Source organism: Brienomyrus brachyistius, chromosome 18 (genome assembly GCF_023856365.1).
Source record: "Brienomyrus brachyistius isolate T26 chromosome 18, BBRACH_0.4, whole genome shotgun sequence".
NCBI lineage: Eukaryota > Metazoa > Chordata > Actinopteri > Osteoglossiformes > Mormyridae > Brienomyrus > Brienomyrus brachyistius.
Window position 1 is genome coordinate 14,436,325 of NC_064550.1, and position 21,449 is coordinate 14,457,773.

The following is a 21,449-nucleotide window of genomic DNA, read 5'->3' on the forward strand; positions in this document are numbered from 1 at the left end:
TCTATCTATCCGTCCGTCCGTCCGTCCGTCCGTCCGTCCGTCCGTCCGTCCGTACGGACGTACGTAAACATACCAGATGCAGAAATATGGATTTGATTAAAAAAGAAAACAGGTTTAACAATTCTACCTTGGCTATATACAGTCTGACAGGCTATGTTGTAATAAAGGTAAAAACCCTGTAACAGAGTTCAGCTTCACATGGTCCAGCATGAACACAGGGGGTATAAAGTCATTTTTCACTCTTCCAAGTGTTGTACTGCTGAACATGAAGGATGGACAAACAAAAGGAAAGCCACACACACATACACACAGGTCTGTAATTATATCTTTGTGGGGACTCTCCATGCATTTCTATAGGGAAAACTCTAATCCCAACATGACAATCTTAAGACTTCTCTACATTTTTACTTTTTTTTTACTGCATTCACAGATCTTTGTGGGGACCTGAAAACAGTCCCCACAACATCAAAATCACAGGTTATTACATTGTTGGGGACATTTGGTCCCCACAAAGTAATATAAACCTAATACAGACACACGGACAGACAGACACACACATACTTCCCTTGCCCATGAATGGCTACAGGATCCAGTGCTATCTATACACATGGCCTTAACACGTGTCCGGGTGGGATGGCGGATGGAACCACTGGGGTGGAAGGAAGGAATTGGGATTTAACAAACAATGGGCAGGAGCCACAACAAAAGCCAGCTGGTGTAATCACAGAGTGGACAACCAAAACGTACCCTGGGATAAAGAAACCCAAGTGTGGCCATCAGAGTCCATGTGTGTGAACTGGGAAAAGAAAATCCCATGAACAAGAACCAGGTGGACCTTCTCATCTGACGTCACCTCACCATGGACCTGGCTGAGGGGGTGAGAGTATACATCTGCCTATTACACAGCCAGCTCTGCAGGGGGCAGTACAACACGCCTAATTGCTGCAGAGTTCCTCAGCATGTGGTAATCAGGCCCTGACGTGTTTCATTTCACACAGAACCAGACAGCACTGGCAACCAAAGCTAGCCTGCTTACACAGGAAGCCTGGAAATATATTTACCTGACAGCAATCCATGCTTCCCGAATGCTTGTAATGTCCCACTTTCTGCTAATTTGAATATTTTAGTTTTATTAGGTTCTTGCTTTGTTTGGTAGATGCTGTGTACCACCTGCACCAATGCTGCTCGCACACATATCCAGGCACTCGCTGGAAGCTCAGTCTAGTTCCGCTTATGTCTAACCGATTCATAGACAGCTGGATATTTGTAATGTGCTGTTTGCCTCACCTGTGCAACACTTTGGGCGAAAGTGTGAGCTAAATAAACATAAATGCAAACTTACTGATTAACACTTGTGGAGGTAAAGTGCACAGGGAGTAATGGGGGTGTGTGTTTCCCTTACAAACTGGGACAAATAGGGTATGAGATGCGGCTCCCACATTAGCCCAGCCGCCTACCAACGATGTCAGAGAGGTAAAGAAAGGTGGATTTCTGGGCTTGCGGCTGAGCGGCTGAGCGATTGGAGACAGCAGATGAGCACGGCGTGGAAACAGAAGAACAGCGATGCTTGTTTTCTCAACAACAAAAAAAAATGGGTGTGCTTCGACTATCCTGGGACCACGAGGCTGCACACGTGGAACTCACTAAAGAGAGACGACCTCCGGTTATCCGAAAATAAGCAGGCAGGCTTTTAAAAGCTGGCACCCGCCATAGCGACCCCATCCAGTGCAGAAAGCCGCTCGACCTTATAACCACTTAAGTACTGCTGTGGATGAGAAACCAGACTTCTGGCTGAAGGGCCTTTCAGTTAAAATCCTTGATAATGTAGCCGTGTTCAACCTACGTAAAGTACTGCTAAAGTCAGAAATAAGAGCTTTGTGGGTCTTTTTCAAATTTTCGTTATCCAAGTACAGGTTAAACAATCCGAGGGCAAATAAAGATTAAATTGTAACCTTTCCAGGGTGGATTAACATAGCATGGACAGTCAGGTGTTGCCAATTTAACTCACCTTGACCGTAATGCCATGATGCTTGCTGGGGACTATAGCTGAGGTTAGCCTATCCATTAATCCACTCCTGAACCTTACAGTCAACCTCCGGGAATCATGGTTTAGGAACATCAAAACAGCTTGTAGCACTAGGAGCTCTTACCCGTTGGCCAGGTCATCCTCATCATCATCCTCATCATCATCCTCATCATAGTTGTCCTCGTGGAGGCTCTTGTTCAGCAGGTCACTGTCGCTCAAGTAGCCTGACTTGAGGTCGACATCTTCGGCGTCGAGGGTCTCCACCAGCTCAATACGTGAGATGCGGCTGAGGTGACTAGGGGCCCGCACCGGCGTGCCGTGGGGCCCGTATGTCCCCGAGACTGGCCCCGTGGAGGAGGGGGCATCGCCAGCCTGGAGACGGGGGCTGGACTGGCCGTAGTGCCAGGAAAGAGGAGAGGAGCGGTTGGACAGGCTGGAGATGCTGCGGGCGTTGGTCTCGTCGCTGTCGTAGCACACGCCGGTCTCCAGGCAGCTGCAGGGGTGAATAACACACCATATGAAGTTCACACCTGATGCCTCATCTAGGCAGGGAGTATGAGGTGGCGGAAGATTTACTTCGAAGAACCCAGAAGGTCGCAGAGTGAAGCTCACAAGAAGCCATGTCCTGGAAAGAGCCGCTTAACGTGATCTACCAAACTACTTAGCTTAAAGTTAACGGTGGTATCTAACCGCACACATGGACCTTGCACACAAGAAAGAAATCTTATTCACTTATTCTACTCAAGGGGGAGCAGAGCTCTCCAGACTCGTGACAGGTTCGAGCCTGAGGGAGGGATCCCTGCTGTAGCATCTTTCAAGAATCCGCTGAACCTAAGGTGAAAACGTTCATTAAAATATGGCTATAGATACTGAAAACTGTGACTCTAAATGTAACGTCTTCCTTGAAAATGTTAACAGCATCTCGAGAATGACTTTGGGGCTGGAAGTTTTATGCTTGCCGGTATTGTGCTTCGAGTTTCTTTAAGATTAAATAACCAGATGCACCAGCGAGGATGAGCAATGCAGTGACGGCCTCTCCCATGGCGCTGAGAGCAAAGCTGCACTAGGCCCTAAGACGCAGATATTCATCATGAAAATGTGCTGGGAGGAAAATGATTCCTGGATCTGGGATGTATTTCATCATTGTTGTCCCCACCGAGGGTGTTGCTTTGATCGTAATTAGGGTCATTTTTCATTTAATTTATTTCCTTACATATAACTATCCAGAGAGACTAATAGTCATTATTGTAAAATTTTACATATGTACTTCAAAAACCAGAGTATGCCGGCCAAACAGCGTCTACATTTAATCACCCCTTCTGACACGTGGAGAAACTGCACTGGTCCAAACATGCTGATTTGACCGCAGGTCCCACTTGCTTTAATTACAAAGGTTCTTGAATACAGAGGTCTTCCCAGTCTGGGTGTGACAGAGAGGCTTAACCTCCCACTCTGACTCCACACCTGGGTCCGACGGAGTCCGGAACCCCCGGGTAACGTGACGGCTTCATTTCCCGCCCCTCCAGCTGTCCATGTCTGGCTCACTGCAGGATGCAGCTCAACACATGCAGCCAGCCCGACGCCCCGCAGCTACAGCACTCCTAGCATGCGGGAGGATGTTGTCCGGGGAAAACCGGTGTCCTTGGCCTGACGTCCGGCAGCTGGTCCTTGCCTCACCCCCCTCTTCCTCACGCGAGTTACATCCTGCTGCTCCTTCATCATTACTTCTGCATTTTGTTTTGTATCTTATCACTTCATCTCCCAGTATGCAGTTTGCAGACAGAAGCCATGTTTACTGCCACTCACACCATGCATTTGCACAGGGTCCCTGAAGCTTGGGACCCCTGTTGGCCACACATAGTCACTACACTAAATATTTCATGAACACATTTCTTTTTTAGGAGCAGCAGTATGCTCAACTAACCAGGTAGCTTAGCTACGATCTGTCCCAGATGTATCTGCCTTCATCTGTACCAGAGGTGGAGAGTTCAGGTCCAGAAAGTACAGATCCAGACAATGAATTTGTTTCAACCAACCGGCTGAGTACTTTCCACCGCTGTAGGTCTGTAGGCAAGAATGAAATATCTCTTGAGCACCTGTTACTCTACTAGCACGAGTTTCCAAGGCCCTTAACTTTGATTGTTGGAGGAGCCACACATTGTTAATCCTGCACCTTGTAGCTGCCATCAAACTGCATTCCCAAGTGAATTATCTTACATGCAAAACCAGCCAATTCCTTTCAGGTCTGCTTGCTGTGGAGATCTGGATTTAGAGCTGAGGAGTCCACACCACATGTACCTCAGCCTCGGACCTACCCTGTTATCCAGTTCAGATGAGCAATCTCCCTCCCTATCGGGCCCTAGCACCGAGAGTCCGGCTCCTCTGTGACCTTTCCCTGAGGGCAGTTAAACTTATAAAGCTGCAATTATTTTAAATGACTACTTGGCTTGCCTGCTTGAGCACAGTCGTGTGGAACATCATCCATTCTCCTCCTGCTGTGCAGCGAAGCCACTGAGAAACCATCCTCAGCATCGTTTCATACTGATAAATTAAGCTCACAGAATTAAATGACACTAGCATTTGTTCTCTAGGGACTAGACAGGCTGTTACTATTGAATATTAAAAGTTATTAGTGTTTTTGATGATACAACAATATGGAAAAAAATGTTTGCTCTTTATACCTTAAAGTGCCACTTTCTGATAAATTGCACATTACTGTGTAGATTAAACGGTGATAAATCAGGCAATCACAATTGGACCTGTTCTCATAGCGTCATTTTAAAGATTAGGTCAAGCATTCGCTATCAAGCATAGGGTCATAGGTTTTTATTCAAATGTTTAGCAGAATAAGAAATTTAAATGTCCGGACTCGCCTGTCGGCATCCAAGCCGAAAGCCCCCTGAGATGTTGTGGTGAGACCAGAAAGCGGCAGCTTATGCTCTGGAAAGCACACGTGTCACTCAGCTGAACATCTGGAGCAGCCTGCATGTTCTTCCCGTGTCCATGTGGATTTTGTCTGAGTGCTCCTGTTTCCTCCCACTTCCCAAAGACAACCGGGGGTCTCTAAATTGCTAACGACATGTGCTTCTGTGCGCCGTGAGACAGGCTAAGGTCCCGAACTGGGTGTTCCCTGCCTCCTACCCTATGGATGTTGGAATGGGCTTCAGTCACTATAGCGATCATTCATTTGAAGTCATTAGCTGGTAAAGGCGATGGAATGAGTGGTTTCTCGTGTGGGAGGAACTTTGTAGGATTGTGCAATTCATAGGTTGGACAGAGGCCTTAAGGCTGAGATTGACAGCAGCACATTTCCATGAGGAACCTCTACTGGGGATATTTGGCACCATACAGCTCAGGCGGATACGTCAGAGAAGGGCCAGGCCGAGTCTCTTAGCTGTGTTTTCCAAGAGACAAACACAGAGAAAAACACATTACATCATTTCTATGACTCCCACACTCCAAAGTACGCAGGGGGCCATTGAGTTATCTTCTTGGAGGCCCAGGTTCCACTGGAATCACTGGAAACCTTCCACTGGAATCCCTGCTGAAGCATTCCGTATTGCCTGAAGATTAACTTTGGTCAGGAAATGCAGGGAACTTGGCAGGAGTACGTTGTGAGAAGTAAACATAGTGAGGTGAGCACACTGCGGCACGACATTTAACAACATTGTCCACGGAATTTATCACCACAATGTAGATCATCACTCCATCTGTCAATGTAACTAGAGCTTATTTACTAGTAGGAGGCAGCACATGCAAATATGGCACAACAATTAGGTATAAACCAAAGTTAGTGAATGATAACATCTGGTATTGCTGGAAACGGTGAAGTGGACCATTGTCCGTCTTGGTGTGCCTGCAACTGCCCGGATCTCAATGCTATCAAAAAAGGGATGATTGGCTTCTACAAACACCTCTTCGATTGCTCATGCTGGAAATAACAGAGCTCCACCAAAGTACCAGGCTGAAGAACATCACCTCTACCATGACCTAAGCAAATCAATACATGATTAACCTGCACAACACTCGCTTTTGGCGAGTTCTACATGCCCTTCATCCAAATGAGAACCAAATGGCATTAGAATTGTTTACTTCCCAGAGCTTTTCTTGGTCAAAGTTGCACCCGAAATGAATCACACCCTCCCTATTCTCCCCAGCTTAGCTGATCACTGTCTGCTTACAGAGTGAGCTCATAAGCTAGATTATCACTTTTTTATTTGGAAATTTCCTGAACTTGTATTTTGTTCTCCATTCTACATATACTTTTTCGAAAACGCAACATGACATAGTCAACCCATGGATAAAGTACCAGATATTTAGCATATGCTTATTAATAATGATACTAATATGTCTAATTTATTTACACTTAACAAAAAGACATACAGTAATTATTGATTACAAGATGTAAAAAGAGATGGAATAACAGGTAAATCCAAAACCATTGATACTGTGCATTTTCTAGGTTGATGAATTACTGCAGTTTTCACACTTTGAACATCAGCACTGGAGTGCACCTCTGATTAGCCGATAGACGCTGGTTTCTGATTGGCCGACAGGCGCGGTTGTCACTGACCTGTGACTGAGCTGCGACCCCCGCAAGCTGGACATGGTTTCCTCCAGGTTCTGCCTGAGATCCAAAACATTCTGCACCGTGCGCTTCCTCTGGGACTCTGGGTCTGTAGGAGTAAACATTAATAAGCATGTGTTAGCATCCCAATAAACGTGTCACTCGTGTTATATACAAAACCGAACCACTTCCTTTCATGTCTCTTCGTAAACTTGACACCTTGTGGCTACATTAACATGTGTTTTATATTGTCTAATTCTAAGTTGATTTTTTTTTTCCTTTAACGTCCATAATGTGTGAGGACCAGTAGATTTATACAACTCTTTTCTCAAAAGGCTTTTGTGATGAGTTATCACCGAGAAGGGCAGCCAAAAAGTTAATGTGACCATAATGTCGTCGAATTTGTGTAGTCCCGCCTCCATTTCTTCAATAATACATTACGAGGGTCAAGGGTCTCCTTACTCTTATTACGCTCATTATTAAAGCCCATAATACAGGTAATCAGAGTGCCTCTGTGACATGATTAACTGTGCTCTCCGATGCCTCCATTCTTTAACACCTTAGAAACACAGGAGTCACCACTCAGAAGGTGCATATCACAAAAATCAGATTTACTACCGTTTGGCAGGTCACCAAAAGCACCGTATGCAGCCACCGCATTGATCGCAGAATCGCATTTTCCGGTTTTAGCGTGGAAATCAATTCGGCCAATGAAGATGCACTGCTGGCAGCTTCACGGGTGTGTGAGAGGAAAGAACGTCAGGATATTCATGCTTAGTAGTTAATTGCAGTAATGAAGCGAGGTGTGAATGCCCCGAACCTCAGAGACTGACGTAGGCAGTGAACTTTCCAGAAGCACATACAGTAAAAGCATGTAAAGACGTCCCAGGAGCTTGCCATGGCAACGGCAAAGCAGTACATCCATGAAGAGGGATACATGAATGCAGCGGCTGATTATGTCTATACTGCTGAGGAGGGAGACATCATATTAGTGTTCTGCTTGACATTCCCAGGAAAGAAACTTCCCATGGAAAACAATTCGTTTGAGAAGCACAGGTGAGCTTTTCATTGGTCAACAAGATTTGCAGGGTAACCAGACTAGACTGGTCTTTACCGTCGCTTGTCTTCCTTACCCTTAATTAGCTTTGACATTCCTTTTGATAGCGAATGTCAAACACCACCGGATTGCTTGCACAGGTCCCAAGACGCTGACCCAACAATCCTTATCTAATCAGAGGGGATCCTCTCCGCCAGAATTCTGCATTAGCTGGACCACATGGCCTGTTATTCCGGTCAAAGATGTGAAACTGATAACGGAAAGATGTACGGTGTAGAGAAAAATGTGAGCGTTTATCTCATGGCACACGGTGGAGCACTGCTCAGAAACAGACGGCAGCTTCTACAATCCACTGCAAGGTCAGATGTGTGGCGCCAATAATACCGATATCGAAGCACATACAACACTAATGATACCAATCAAATCAAAAACGACGCATACAAATCGCATACAACGCTAACAATACCGATATCAAGACACAAGCAATGCTAACGATGCTAAAATGAAACTGCTAACTGCCAAAATGCTAACTCGACGCTAAAAACACCAATACAAGATGAAACCGATGCTAGTAACGACAAAGCCAATGTCACCACGGAAACCATGATAATGCTAATGATGCGAATATCCCATGACATTGAAAACATCTTTGCATTTCATTTTGGGACAGGAGCTAAAGGCAGGTTTGTAAAATAAGCCACCCGCCCTTTGCAGATGATTTTGATCTCGAAGACCCACCTTCAGAAGAAACTAGCTTGCACTAAGAGTGCCGTGGCACATGGCCGATGTCATATTCTCCGGTAATCATTGGGTTAAATTCAGATTTGAGTTTTACCGCCATGACAGGACTGTCAATAATATATTATTCATACATTGCAAATAAAGTGACTGACACAGCTGGCTAAAATACTTAATTTAAAACCGTAACAGCTGTGTGGAGGAGACAGAAATATGTGTTTTCCCTGCAAAAAAAAAGCGTCGCACTTCAGGGGTCCCCAAATGAGTTCTGCTCCATACTGAGGGCATCGAGGGGTCCGGTGCTTTTGCTCGGCTCCTGCTTGGCTTACAAACCAATCGGGATGTGTAAACAGCCTAATGGATGTCACCGAGCTGCAGCATGTGAAGTGACAATTAGGGCAAGTCGCTCCACATCTTCGGAGAGCATCAGCAGTATTCTGTGACTTAGACAGGCAGCCAGAGGAGACAGGGAGCGATAGGACCCCAGTTAACGCATATGACCGCAGGCGATGAAAAGGTAGAGTGTGCGCGGGGAACAGAGCACCCAGGCAGCAGAATCAAATCATTAATTCGAAGCATGACGGGAACCTACAGCACCAAATAATGAGGGTCCTGAGGGCCTGATGCTACTGCTTGGTCCTTCACCTATTTTGGCCTTTGGTGGGGGTGTGTGTGTGCTGATTGATTGGTAGAATTATGGTTAATGCTTCTTGTGGTGAACCATCTGCTAATGCCTTGCTGAATGCCCATTAGGGCACCACTCAAACCATGGACCATGAAGATTAGGGGCCCCCTGTTGGCCACAAACAGTCACTACACCACATATTAAATAAACATGTTCCATATTTATGCAATGCTGAAGCAGCATGTTCTGCTAGCGAGGTAGTTAGCTATGATCTGCCGCTACTCACTAGCTATTTATTTAGCTTTTCAAACATCTGAGGGAGGGGGGTTCAATGACCCCAGCCTTGCATCAGGCACTAGCGCTAACGCCAGGATTAGCTGCTCCATGGCGTGTTTTGTTTAAGCCTCATGCCCTCCTCTGCGGCCCTGAACTGCGGTCAGCATAAATGCTTGGGCAGAATAAAATTAACGCCACACCAGCACAAAGTGCCTGTGTTCTGCTACACTGACATCACACCAGCTTTTATCTCCTTCGCCCTTATTTGGCTCCAGAACTTGCAAAATGATCTCCAGCATAGAGAATCATGTGTTAAAAGCCAGTTTGAAAACCAGATCTGCCCCCCACCCCGCACCCCATCACGAGGGGGTCACAATACCCAGAGGGATCTCTCCATCCACCAGCTGGGGCCTGAGAACACTTTCTGCATCTCAGAAAGTTCTGAGCCCTACAAATTGATTTCTCCCCCAAGCTGGTGCTGGTATGGGATTGATTACCCCCGGGAACAGCCAGCGGGTGATGAAGTCACCGTGAGCTTCTGCAAGCGTCAACCAAGACGTCTCCCGCTCGCCTGTGTATGTGCGGTGTGACACGCACGTATATGAATGTATACAAACTAAAATGCTACACCTATATTAAAAATAGTTACATCTACAAACAAGTCAATATTTACATATAAAAACTAGTTTTTGCCGTTTTTCTGTTTGTGATACGATACAATGGACTGCATTACCTACAGTGTCCCACTAGTGGGCACAGTGGTCAAGGCACACATCTTTGTCAGTGGGGGAGAAACAGGGAATTTCCTTTGATGGGGAAGATTCCTGTTTTACCCCACCGGGTCTCCACTGCTGCTACAACACACAGATTGTGGAGCTCATCACAAGGTTTCTGTATAAAATCTTTGGAATAATCGCTGAATGCATCCATCCATCTTTTGATGACTTATCGGGTCAGGGATAAGGGGGGGTCTGGACCCTATCCCAGCCATCACAGGGTAAAAGACTGAGGTACGAGACTGAAGAAGGTGCCAGGCACTCATTAGTTAGTAATAATTTCCATTAAAAAGCCCACGCTATGCAATAAATGGGGGCCTTTTTAATGATTTTTGTTCATTTTAACCACTTGAGGTTGAGTTGATGCCAATACTGGAAAACAAAAACCATAGCGTTTACCAAGAGCTACCCACTTACACTTTCATACTCAGTACAGCTGGGTCAATAAAGTCGGGAAGATAAAGTAAGTTAGTAGTCATACAGGTAGCACGAATGCAGGTGAATTAAACGAAAGCACACAAACAAATTCTTCCTTAATATTTTTGTATTCTCCAGCTCACTCTAGGAAACAATCTCTCTCACCCCTAGTCTCTACTAATCAACCCAGAGGACATTTATTTAACAGGGTAGAGTAATCAAACCCCACTCTCTGTAACATGGATATGAAGTTTACATCTAATTATTGGAAACCCATGTGCATTAATGCAGAGTAATGTTTAATATATAAACGGTGCCTTTAAGGTATGACTGCTTTGATGTCCATATGACTGAGATACACACATGTATTCACAACTGCATATAACCTGCACCAGCCTAACTGCACTACATTGATTTGGCATTATAAGCTTGCTTGTGTTAATTAGGGTTCTCTTTTGTCTCAGACAAAAGGTGATGTTTAGATGTCTCACTCTCATGATTTGTCCATCACACATCCGGCATCAATTTTCTTGGCTCAGAGCAGCTAATCCACCCCCTGTTCCCTCTCCATGGTGAAATATTGGGGCAGAACACAGGAATTAATTATATACCAGAAACAACTGGCCTCAGTGAAATCTTAGCTTAGTGCGTGCCATGGAGTCAAAGCCAATTTTTAAATTTGTGGAGTCGATGATGCAAGATGGAATCACGTCAAGTATGATCCTGACACACTCTTGTCAGATCCAGGGAGGACACAGAGTCTTGTTGGATCCTGACAATAAACAGATGAGAAAGCATTTTACTCTCCTTAAAAGCCTAAAGAGCTTCAGGCTCGATGCTTTAGCCCAGTGTTTCCCAATCCGTTCCTTGGGGACCCACGGGTGGTCCACGCTTTTGCTCATTCGGGGCTCGGGGATCTGCGCAAGATTGAGAAACACTGCTTTAGCCCTAAGATACGTTTAAATATGTTGAGTAACTGCATCTATGGAGAAAATGCCATGGTCTGTAAACTATGATGTTTTTTTTGGTGAGAATGTGAACCACAATCTGGGTCACTAACCCTACCATTGTAGATATAGGTGATAAGAGCGGACACAGCTATGTTAGATTGGCTCCAAATGCCCTCGAGCCCAGTCAGGGGGGGAATATTATGGATAATCCAAACACTCGTAATGCCAGTAATGAGGATTTGCGCGCAGATTTATCAGAATTTGTAATTGTTCTCCCAAAACCTGCGGTGCAGCTTTCGGGCCTGCATTGGGATTTTGAGATTCATTCGGAAGACCTTAATTGTATTGCCAGCCAGTTTCTATTGCCAGGAACTCGATCCACATGAGGGCGATGGATTGTGTCCTAGCGCAAGGTTACATGTGCCAGTCTGTGTCTATGGAAGGCAATCTGCAGGGCAGGTAATCCAAGCACAGCTTTACGTGACCATCAGCATTATTCTGTCACAAAACTACCTGAGTACAGAATAATGGGATTACATCACTGCAACCGAGCTTATCTCGCCACATGCGCTCACTGTAGAGCGGTCAGTTATAGAAAGCGTCATCGTATTGCGCTGATTGCCAACCACACTAACCTCACAGTCCTTGTGTTGGTTCCAAGTCAATAAGGGAACATATTAAAGCTGCCAGTCCTAGAAACAAACTGATATCCTTCATATAATTAACAGAGCCGGAGGTTTAACACAGGGGAAACCTCCCAGCGCTAGCTTTGCCAGAAGACGCTCCGCTGATGCGGCACTATCAGGAAAACAGGGCAGCCACCCTGCTCTAGGCTCCAGCCCGTTTGGTGTAAAGACGTGATCTGTGAATTATTCATCCGAGTCGCTGTCTAATCCAGAGTCACTCAACATACCAAACTCTCCATTAGTGGTATCAGACATTCACAGAAACAATTCATGGCAAATTTCCCAGGGCTACAACTAACACTATTCATATAATATTATTTACGTTTTTTCACAAGCGTCTTCATATACTTTTCAGAGGTGAAAATATGAACGCAGTAGTTAAGATTATGAGGTAGAATAGCACGCTTCTCTGAGACTCAAACCATCTTATAGCGATCCACCCTGCCTGTCATAAACTCAGCTTGAAATGTACTCTATAGGATCTTGCTGCCGGTATATAAACAAGGCCCTAACAGGTAGCCCAGGAAGGCATTGTTTACACATCCTGTCAATCACTGGCATGAATCCCAGCATGGTAAATCCAACATGTGGTGGGATGTGTTGGGGGGGGGGGGTAATGTTACAAACAGGGGACGAGCAGCTCCCTGTGTTCACATGGTCAAGGGGACTGCGAGAAAATCGATGTTCCGCAACCGCCAAAGGACAACCGGACACGGGGTTGGCGATGCGCCTCCGGCAGGAGAAACAAATAAGTGATGGTAATAAAAAAAAACAGGCTAATCAGCTCTGCTGCATTCTGACTGGTTAACACGTGCTCAGCTGTAGTGTTCACCAATCAGGGGCCAAAGGAAGGTGACGGGCGACGGTGAAAAGCGGAGACTCGCGGAATGCAGCAAACCCTGGAGACCTACAGTATAGTACTCCTACCCAACGGAGGTGTTCCCCACCGCTCAAACCACACATTTATGTGGGGCCTCCTTCTGGCTGGAAAACCTATGCTAAATATTGAATTCCTTATTTAGGAGATGCTGAAGCAGCCTTTTCTGCCAACCAGCTAGCTAGCTACCGTCTTTGACTGCACTCCCTAGCTATTTTAGTGACTTTTTGAGGGGGTTTCTCTGAAATAAGAAACCCGTCCTTGCGTATGCCCTGTCCCTGCTATTGTTCAGGGTAACACATGACTGCCTCATCACTCACTTATGAAACCCTGCAGGTCTGTCCAGAATAAGCAGTTGGATGAATGAATAAACAAAAATAAATGAAAGTTGCTTACATCACGCATGACTAGTTAGATCAATCACTAGAAGTAAGATGTTCTCAGATGATACAAATGATTATTTTCGTTATTTTCACAGGATGTGCTAACGAACAGCAGATATACTGTTGGAATATGTTTCTTCACAGGAATGTGTTTTATGACCTTTAGTTGACCTCTCAGCAAAATATATGTAAACTGTGTTGCTTTCTGTAGTCTGTTCAGTTTGAACAGGCTTGTCTCTAAAATACAGTGAGAACTGCCCAGAAATGCAAAGCCTAACATATTGGCTTGTGCTCCCTTACCCGTTCTACTCATTGTTTAATTTGCTGAAAAAAAAACTCTTTTCTTGTAGATTTACGCTAGACTCAGAGCGAGTGAGTCATATGTAACTGGTTGAAACCGAGCACCTTTCCACATTTATTGCAGCTGCTAACGGTCACCCGCCAGCTGGGAAACAGGAAGCAGCAAAACAGGAAGCGGGAAAACGAGACTTCTTCCTTTGGCCGGACTGGTGAGCCACACGTGGCCCGACATCCCGCCGTGGCTGTGCCACATCAGAGAAACCGTGAGGATTATGAATGACTCAGGAATTCCCCATCGGAGCCAGGAACTAAGAGCTAACGGCTAAGAGGCACGTGTGAAAAGCGGGAAGAGAGCAGGGCTGTGCCTCCCCAGCTATCCCACTGGGAAGATCAATCAATCAATCAATCAATCAATCAATCAATCAATCAATCAATCAATATCTATCTATCTATCTATCTATCTATCTATCTATCTATCTATCTATCTATCTATCTATCTATCTATCTATCTATCGTCAGAAAGCCTAGCATGCAATGCTAATCCACCATTCTGCCACAATGTATTCTTCCCTGTATATGACAGCTGAGAAACCGCCTTTGCCAGTTTTCCAGGCCTGTTCCCATGACCGCTCGATTTCTTTGCATACTTACAGGAGAGAATCAGAGCGGGAGGAGAGGCGAGATAGGGTGGGGGCTTGGCGCGTGAAAAGGAGCCCTCAACCCCTGCCTCCCTGCATGAATGTGTCATGCTCTGAGTGCCATTATTCTCAGCTAGCTGAGCACCAGCAGCTCCTGCCCTTAATCTAGGTGACATGCAGGCCCAGTTCCACTGGATTGAAGTTGCCTGACCCACCCAATTACAAACTTGGCCTGTCTCGAGGCTATTTAAATGCCAACCAGTCACTAAATTGTTTGATTATTGTAAAAAAAGGAAGGAAACAAACTAGGTTTAAACACCCCCCCAGACCTTCCTGAGAATCCCAAGACCCACCCACCATCTTAGAGCTGGACCCTGTGACCAGTGGAGATGGGATGACCTCAGAAAAACTAAGCAAAGGTTCTTCACTCATCAAGCTTAACTAACTAATTTGCACCCACCATGGGATGGCGCCAGTGAGCCCCAGGAACTTCCTCCCCAGGTTAGCGAGGAACATGAGGAACATGCAGCCACAGCTGTGGCATCAGCGAAGGCTGAATCCCAGCCAGGAGACGGCAAGCCTGGGCCTAGGATGACCAGATTATACGCTCAACACCGGGGTCCAGTGTCTGCCAAAACAAGCTATAAAATTCAGACCCATGGAAAGTCGTTCTCAGCCAGCATGAAACACATAGCCATGTCTTTGTGGTACAAGTCCAAGGCAAACGGTTAGGGAACAAGGAACAATCCATCCCATTCGGGGTGACCTGAGTTACGGTTTATGCCTAGATGCAGACGCAGACCAGATTTCAATTAAGTTTCCTGCTTGAAAAAGTAGGATTCATCATAAATTGAAACACACAACATATTCCGCTATGTCCAACCAATACTGTGAGAAAAAGTTCCAGTATAAAAAGCTTAAATCCAACCCTAGTCCACACATTCACTCAAGTCAAAAACCAGCTTTATGAGGACCTACAGAGATGTGGTGGAATGGGGGTCCCATTTATACTTAGGACTGTAAAAGCCCACATTAGGGTCCAGTCAGAGGTGAAAAATATGGTGCCAAGGAAAGAGGAAGCTCCTTAATGGGGGTTCATCTGGGCTCGGGAAGTGGTGCTTATGGCGCTTAAGAGGTTACAGCTCAGCTCCAGCTGCTCGTTCTGCAGACAGAGAGACCAGCAGAGGCGGAGGATCCAGCAAGCGCCGGACATACAGGGGAACCTCGGAATGATCCTGTCCTGGTGGTTCTGAGCTTTGGGATCAGAACCTCCCAAAGCAATATTGGGGCACTGGTACATCCTGAAACAAATCCATTCTTTCCCAGATGAGATCTTCTGGTCCATAAGTAATGGCCACCAGGATATGCAGTTTGGATGGATTCGTTTTGGATCCATGTTTTCCCAGAATGTCCTAAACAAGGCCTATAATCCTGGGTTCCATACCTGCTGTACTTGAAATGTCCACTTTCAGCGAAAAACTATTAACATTATTGGAATGATGAGGATCATAGCCAGCCCACCACTGAGAAAAATGCCTCGCTGATCTTAGACGATCAGAACCTACACTAACCCTAACTGCCAGCAGATACCCTTGGAGAATACGCCCTGGCTGGGGAGCATCCTTGTTCGGCCAGTGTTTACCTGCACATCTCCATGGATGTCTCTCACACAGCTACAGTCCTGGACCACTAGGAGTTGAAGACAGATGGTTCTCTAAAGGCTTCCCCCTGCTCTTTTTAGAATTATAATTTCGTGATCAGCGGTCATTGTTGACACATCACAACACACTACAACGACAAATGCGTCACTGCATTTAACCCGTATGTGACATCATGACAAAGCAAGGGGCAGCTAATTCAGCGCCCGGGGAGCAGTGCTTGGGGTTGGTACCTTTCTCTGGGGTTACTTGCTGGTCGGCGATTCGAACCTGCAACCTTTCAGTTACAACTGTGCTTCCTTAACCATTAAGCTACCACTGCTCATAGCGTTGGCGCCCCTTAGCGGAATCATAGCAGCGCAGAAAGCAGCCTTTACAGGGCTCATCTGAAACGTCATTGACTTTCTCCTTCATTTGCAGTCAATGGTTTCTCCCAAAGTTTGAATGTTTCTCTAGACCCTCCATTGGACAGATTCAAACTCTCGGAATAGGAGCAGCCAAAGAACATCTGCTCCCGTCGTGCTTCACTTTGCTCCTCTGTTTGCTATTTCGGGGTCCACTGGTCTTCAGGAGCCGAGCTTCTCACCGACCCAGGCGGCCCAACAGCCGCCTGGTGTCAGATTAGGAATTGCATGCAGCAGTCCCAGTGCTCTCGCTGCGCTGGGTGGAGAAGTCTTACAGGGGATCATAAGAAAAGGACGCGGGATGGGTTTGCAGGCCAGCTCTTTTGATTTTGAGAGAAGTTTTGGACAGCAGAGTCTAGCTGCGGGAACTTTACTGCAAAAGAGATGGGCAGAAGCTGGTATGGGGGACGGGTGATGGAGACAGGTGCACATTCATTCTTCCCCAGTCGACCGGCCCGGACCTCCAATCCCATCCTACGCTCTGCCACCTTAATCATTGTCCCTGACGCCCAAAAACAATTCAAAGTTTCATATTTCACTCCAACAGCTTTTCTGTCATTTTGTTTTAGCCGCCCACTGCTTATATTTTCCCCAGTTCCTGCCCTGGTCCTGTAGCCTCAAAATGGAGGAATCCCATCCCTTATTCTGCCTCCCATTCTCTTGTTATGTGGTTCACTGGCGATCCTCACAATGATCAGAGAAAGCTGACATCATGGATGACAGGCACAAACAGTCTGAGACGGATACACACATGTGGAACATTCTCATTACTAAATCGTGCGCTAAGCCATTTAAATTTACTTGTATAGCAGGTACTTATATGTAAGGTGCTATACATTTTTGAGAAAGAGGGCTTTGCTCAGGAGCCCAGTAGTGACATCCTGGGATTAAAACTGGCAACCTTCCGATTACAGGCACAGCGTCCTAACCTGCTGACCATGGGATTAAAACTGGCAACATTCCGATTACAGGCACAGCGTCCTAACCTGCTGACCATGGGATTAAAACTGGCAACCTTCCGATTACAGGCACAGCGTCCTAACCTGCTGACCATGGGATTAAAACTGGCAACCTTCCGATTACAGGCACAGCGTCCTAACCTGCTGACCATGGGATTAAAACTGGCAACATTCCAAACGCAGGCACAACGTTCTAACCTGCTGACCCTGGGATTAAAACCAGCAACTTTCCTGTTACAGGCATGGCATCCAAACCCAATGAGCTACACACTGCCCACTATGCCCCAGAATTATGGTCGTCATCCTCATCCTGCTGTGGGATGTGGAATTCAGCTGGATTCCACAGCTGCTGTGTTATCCACCACATCGCGACGGTAACCCATAAAGGATAAATTCATTTAGTGACAGCGGAGGCCGCGGCGATGCAGGGAGCCCCCAGGAAGCCCGACCGGCTGAGAGCCCCTCCACTCCACAGCTCTGAGGGCTGCTCGCCATGTGATTTTCATAGGACAGCTGCGGACGGAGGTCGTGAGGCCCCCCACCGGTCCGGAACATCCACAGCACAAAGGAGCTTTGTGTGCAGGAGTAAAAACAGACGAGCCAGCGCAAATCACTGCTTCAGCGCGGCGATGAAGAGACCGTCTGTACCGTGACACTGTAAGCAAACAGTCGGACTGGATCACCGTGATGCAGCTTCTTATAAACACGAGGCGGACGGCCAGGCTGAGGGCCAGTCACTCCAACGGCTGCTTAGCCGGCAGTCAGCGATGCGGGGCGCATGACGGGCCTCCATTCTCCGAAAATGAAAACCCCATTGTCGTCCAAAGGCATGCGGTGGGACGTATCTGCGATGTACAAAGCCCCATGAATTAACATACTTTTACATGCAATAATTCACTTCTTTATCCATCGGGCAATTGAAATGAAAATGCAACATTTCAGCTTCGGTGAATGCGCCTGTTGTTTCTACCCACTGTTGTTACTCGATTGGTTGAATCCAGCTAAGCTTACAGATTTTATTGGCATTTGATGTCTGCTACGATCTGACCTCGAAGTCTGCAACTGGGTATTGTTTTATGCATATTAGTGGTCTCAAGTGTACCCAGCCTTCTGAATTACAGCTCTTTTCCGTCATGCTGACGTACATCAGGTCATGTCTGGCAAAAGTGAGATACCCGCTAAAGACACCAAAGAAAGACACACAAAGGAACTGAATGTCTCGTCAACAGTTTGGGGGATGATTCATTGCACAGGGCATAAACTAGGAATTGTTTAACCTTTCGCTCTTTGCCTATTCAGTGCTCTGCAATTAGTTTTTTTTTTTTAAAGCACCAATTGCTTCTCTTCGCTTTTCTCAGAATAACGTACTTTCAACCTCAGCTCCTAAGCCCAGGGACTAGATTGCATCGCTTCACGCTCAACAAGAATCCATGCACAACCTCTTGCAAGCATGATATGGATCGATTATTCTTTACAATTAGCTTTACATGGTGCGAGGAACAGAGACAGAGTGTGGGGAGCATTGTCAGACTACCTCTCAACCGCCATGTAAAACTACCGTGGGAAGAAACGCCGGATGGCTAGACGGAGTTCGTAGACAGATCCTCTATAATTCACAAGACGGAGCTAAATATATGTGCCAAGGCCAACCTTGGTGGAGAAATTCCGTGGAGGAAACGGTGCTCGTTTTCTGAAACCCTTGTCGCAATAGGCGTGAACATCAGCCTTCTAGAGTCTTTTGAGTTTGGTCATAATATTTCTTAAACGAAACTGACACCTGATTTCTAGAATCAAGAAGCGGTGATACGGCCATCTCTAGATCTATTACCGAAATGCATAACAGAGCGTCTAACCATAACCTGCGCTATGCTTTTCTGTATCAGTGTAGCTTTGCCGTGGAGCCGGTTGTATTGTTCTGCTCGGGTACAACTGGGTCTGCTGACAAGATCAGATTATGATTCTGCTTACTGACACGGTGACATTAACAGGTTCAGTGTTTCGACTGAACGGCCTCAAACCGGCTAATTGCAAACACCCTACTTTCATGCATGAGGTTTAACCAGCAGTGGAGACATGCTTCGAAAATCATCGTGGTATTTCGATAATTTCCGATACACGAACTGCAATGCGTAACTGCTGGATGTATCGCTAATGGCTGCGCATTAAGAGGCATCTCTGTGTGTGGTTGCAAAGGAAGGACTCTCCTCGTTTAGCGGATTGTAACCCACTAGGTGAGTGCAAATGCGGCTATGAAAATGGAGGACAGGAAGAACACTGAGCCCCCCCCCCCCCCCCCGCACCGCCACTGGCCTCATTTCCATTCAGATGACCCTTCGACAATGTCAGCAAGAGAGTAACTCGCATATTTTTGAAGAAATACATTTTTTCCTGAAAATTATCCCAAGGAGCTGATAAAGACAGTGTGGGTGATGGGCAATGATATGAATTTTTATGATAGCGAATAACTCACTGTGACTCCACTTCACAAAAACTCGTCAATGGCGACGAGGAATGGTCAATACTCACAATATTTTGAAATACACGCCGTGTGGTTGTACGGAAACACTGAAAGATTGCTGATGGCGCTAGTAAGACTTCTTGAAGCGTTTCAGGAAACATGTCCCTTTGTATCCTTGACCGTAAATGATGGGCACCGTGACAAAATGAAATATGATCGCGGACTCGGCAAACTGAGGACAGCACATGTAACTGTGGACTCGGTGAACTCTGAGGACAATACGTTAAATCCTGGACTCAGCAAACTGTGCTATGTACCAGATTCCCACACTGGTCCTCAGTCAATCTTGGTAATTGTAGTATCTAGTGTTTCTTGTCTTCTACTCCAGACCACCTGACTTAGCTAATTAACCACTTATTGAACCCATGAGTAGCCAAATTAGGCACGTCACTGTGACAGAAAGGGATATATGGAATTGCCGGTGTCCCCAGGAGAAACCTGGACACCATGGGCTATTTCAGTACATCATATTTAATTAAGGGCAAGACCTACTGGCTCAGAGGGCAAATTGAGTGCTAATGTAATTCTGATCTACTAATTCCCATCATTCATTTAGCTTTTCCTTCAGAATTAGTTGCGAGTCCTACGTAAAGCCACTATTTACCAGCCTCGAAGGAAACACATTGTTTTGGACTGAAAGGGGCAGGAAGACAGCTGAGATGCAGTATTTTTGGGCTTCCTGGCCAATTCTACTAGCAGGATACAGGACACCAATATACATCCAGGTCAGGGGGGAGGGTGGAGGGGCGTATGTGCAGACACGGCAGGGTTAGGGGGTGAGCCGGGCAGCCATGAGGATGTGAAAGGCCGGGAGGAATAACTAATACAGAGCCCGTCAATGGGGGGTCTTATCTCTGACCTGTGACTTGCCTGCTAACACACAGCCCCCCACCCACATATGACAGGTCAGAGGGGAGGGCAGTATTATGTGGGATTCCTTACAGCAGGGGCAGAACAAAACAGAGTGACGTGAAGCTAATCAAAGTACAGGAAACTGACTCATCTCCAAAGAGAACTTTCTAGAGAGTCAACTGCTCAGTGATAGATGTCTGTTTACCTCAGGGTGCTGAACATGGCTGACTTACCCTTCTCATCATATTATAACGCCCTCGGAAAATTAGCAATCACATACTGGTTACTCAGTCACACCTGCTGATGCCCTCTTGGGAAGTAACACGGTGTAAGTGCCGCATTACTCAAGAATGTCATGCTGGCCATGCTGCCATGTTTAGCGGGAATGAGAACCGTCCTTAAGGAACATTCAGCTGTGAGGTTAGCCATCAGCACCAGCATGCAGGGAAAGGGGGAATCGTCGTAATAAAGTTTTCGCTCTCGGTGCGACTCGTGCAGCCCATTATCCACATGTAAACAAAGCCGCCATCGTGAGCACTTAGTCATTGACTCCCACAGGCGGGGGGGCATCTCTTGTTTTTTTGTCCTCTCGCTTCCCCCCCCCAGTTAAAAAGGGAGGGGGGAGAACCATCTGTCAGTGACCCCCTCATCAATGGAGCGAGAGCTCACTGTGTCACTGGCCAGATTCTGAAGCTAATTCTGCTAACCCCTAGTTTATTTGCGGGCCTCCTATTTGTGGGTG

At 46.3% G+C, this 21,449-nt stretch overlaps 1 protein-coding gene across 1 annotated transcript in view; it reads right to left on the reverse strand.

The window, feature by feature from the left end:
- Positions 1 to 21,449, reverse strand: part of LOC125713515 (neuron navigator 1-like) — a 123,729-nt gene that overhangs the window by 66,488 nt on the left and 35,792 nt on the right. Inside the window, 2 exon segments of the mRNA XM_048984717.1 lie at positions 2,151 to 2,519; positions 6,600 to 6,702. Of these exon segments, the coding sequence (XP_048840674.1) occupies positions 2,151 to 2,519; positions 6,600 to 6,702 (472 nt within the window).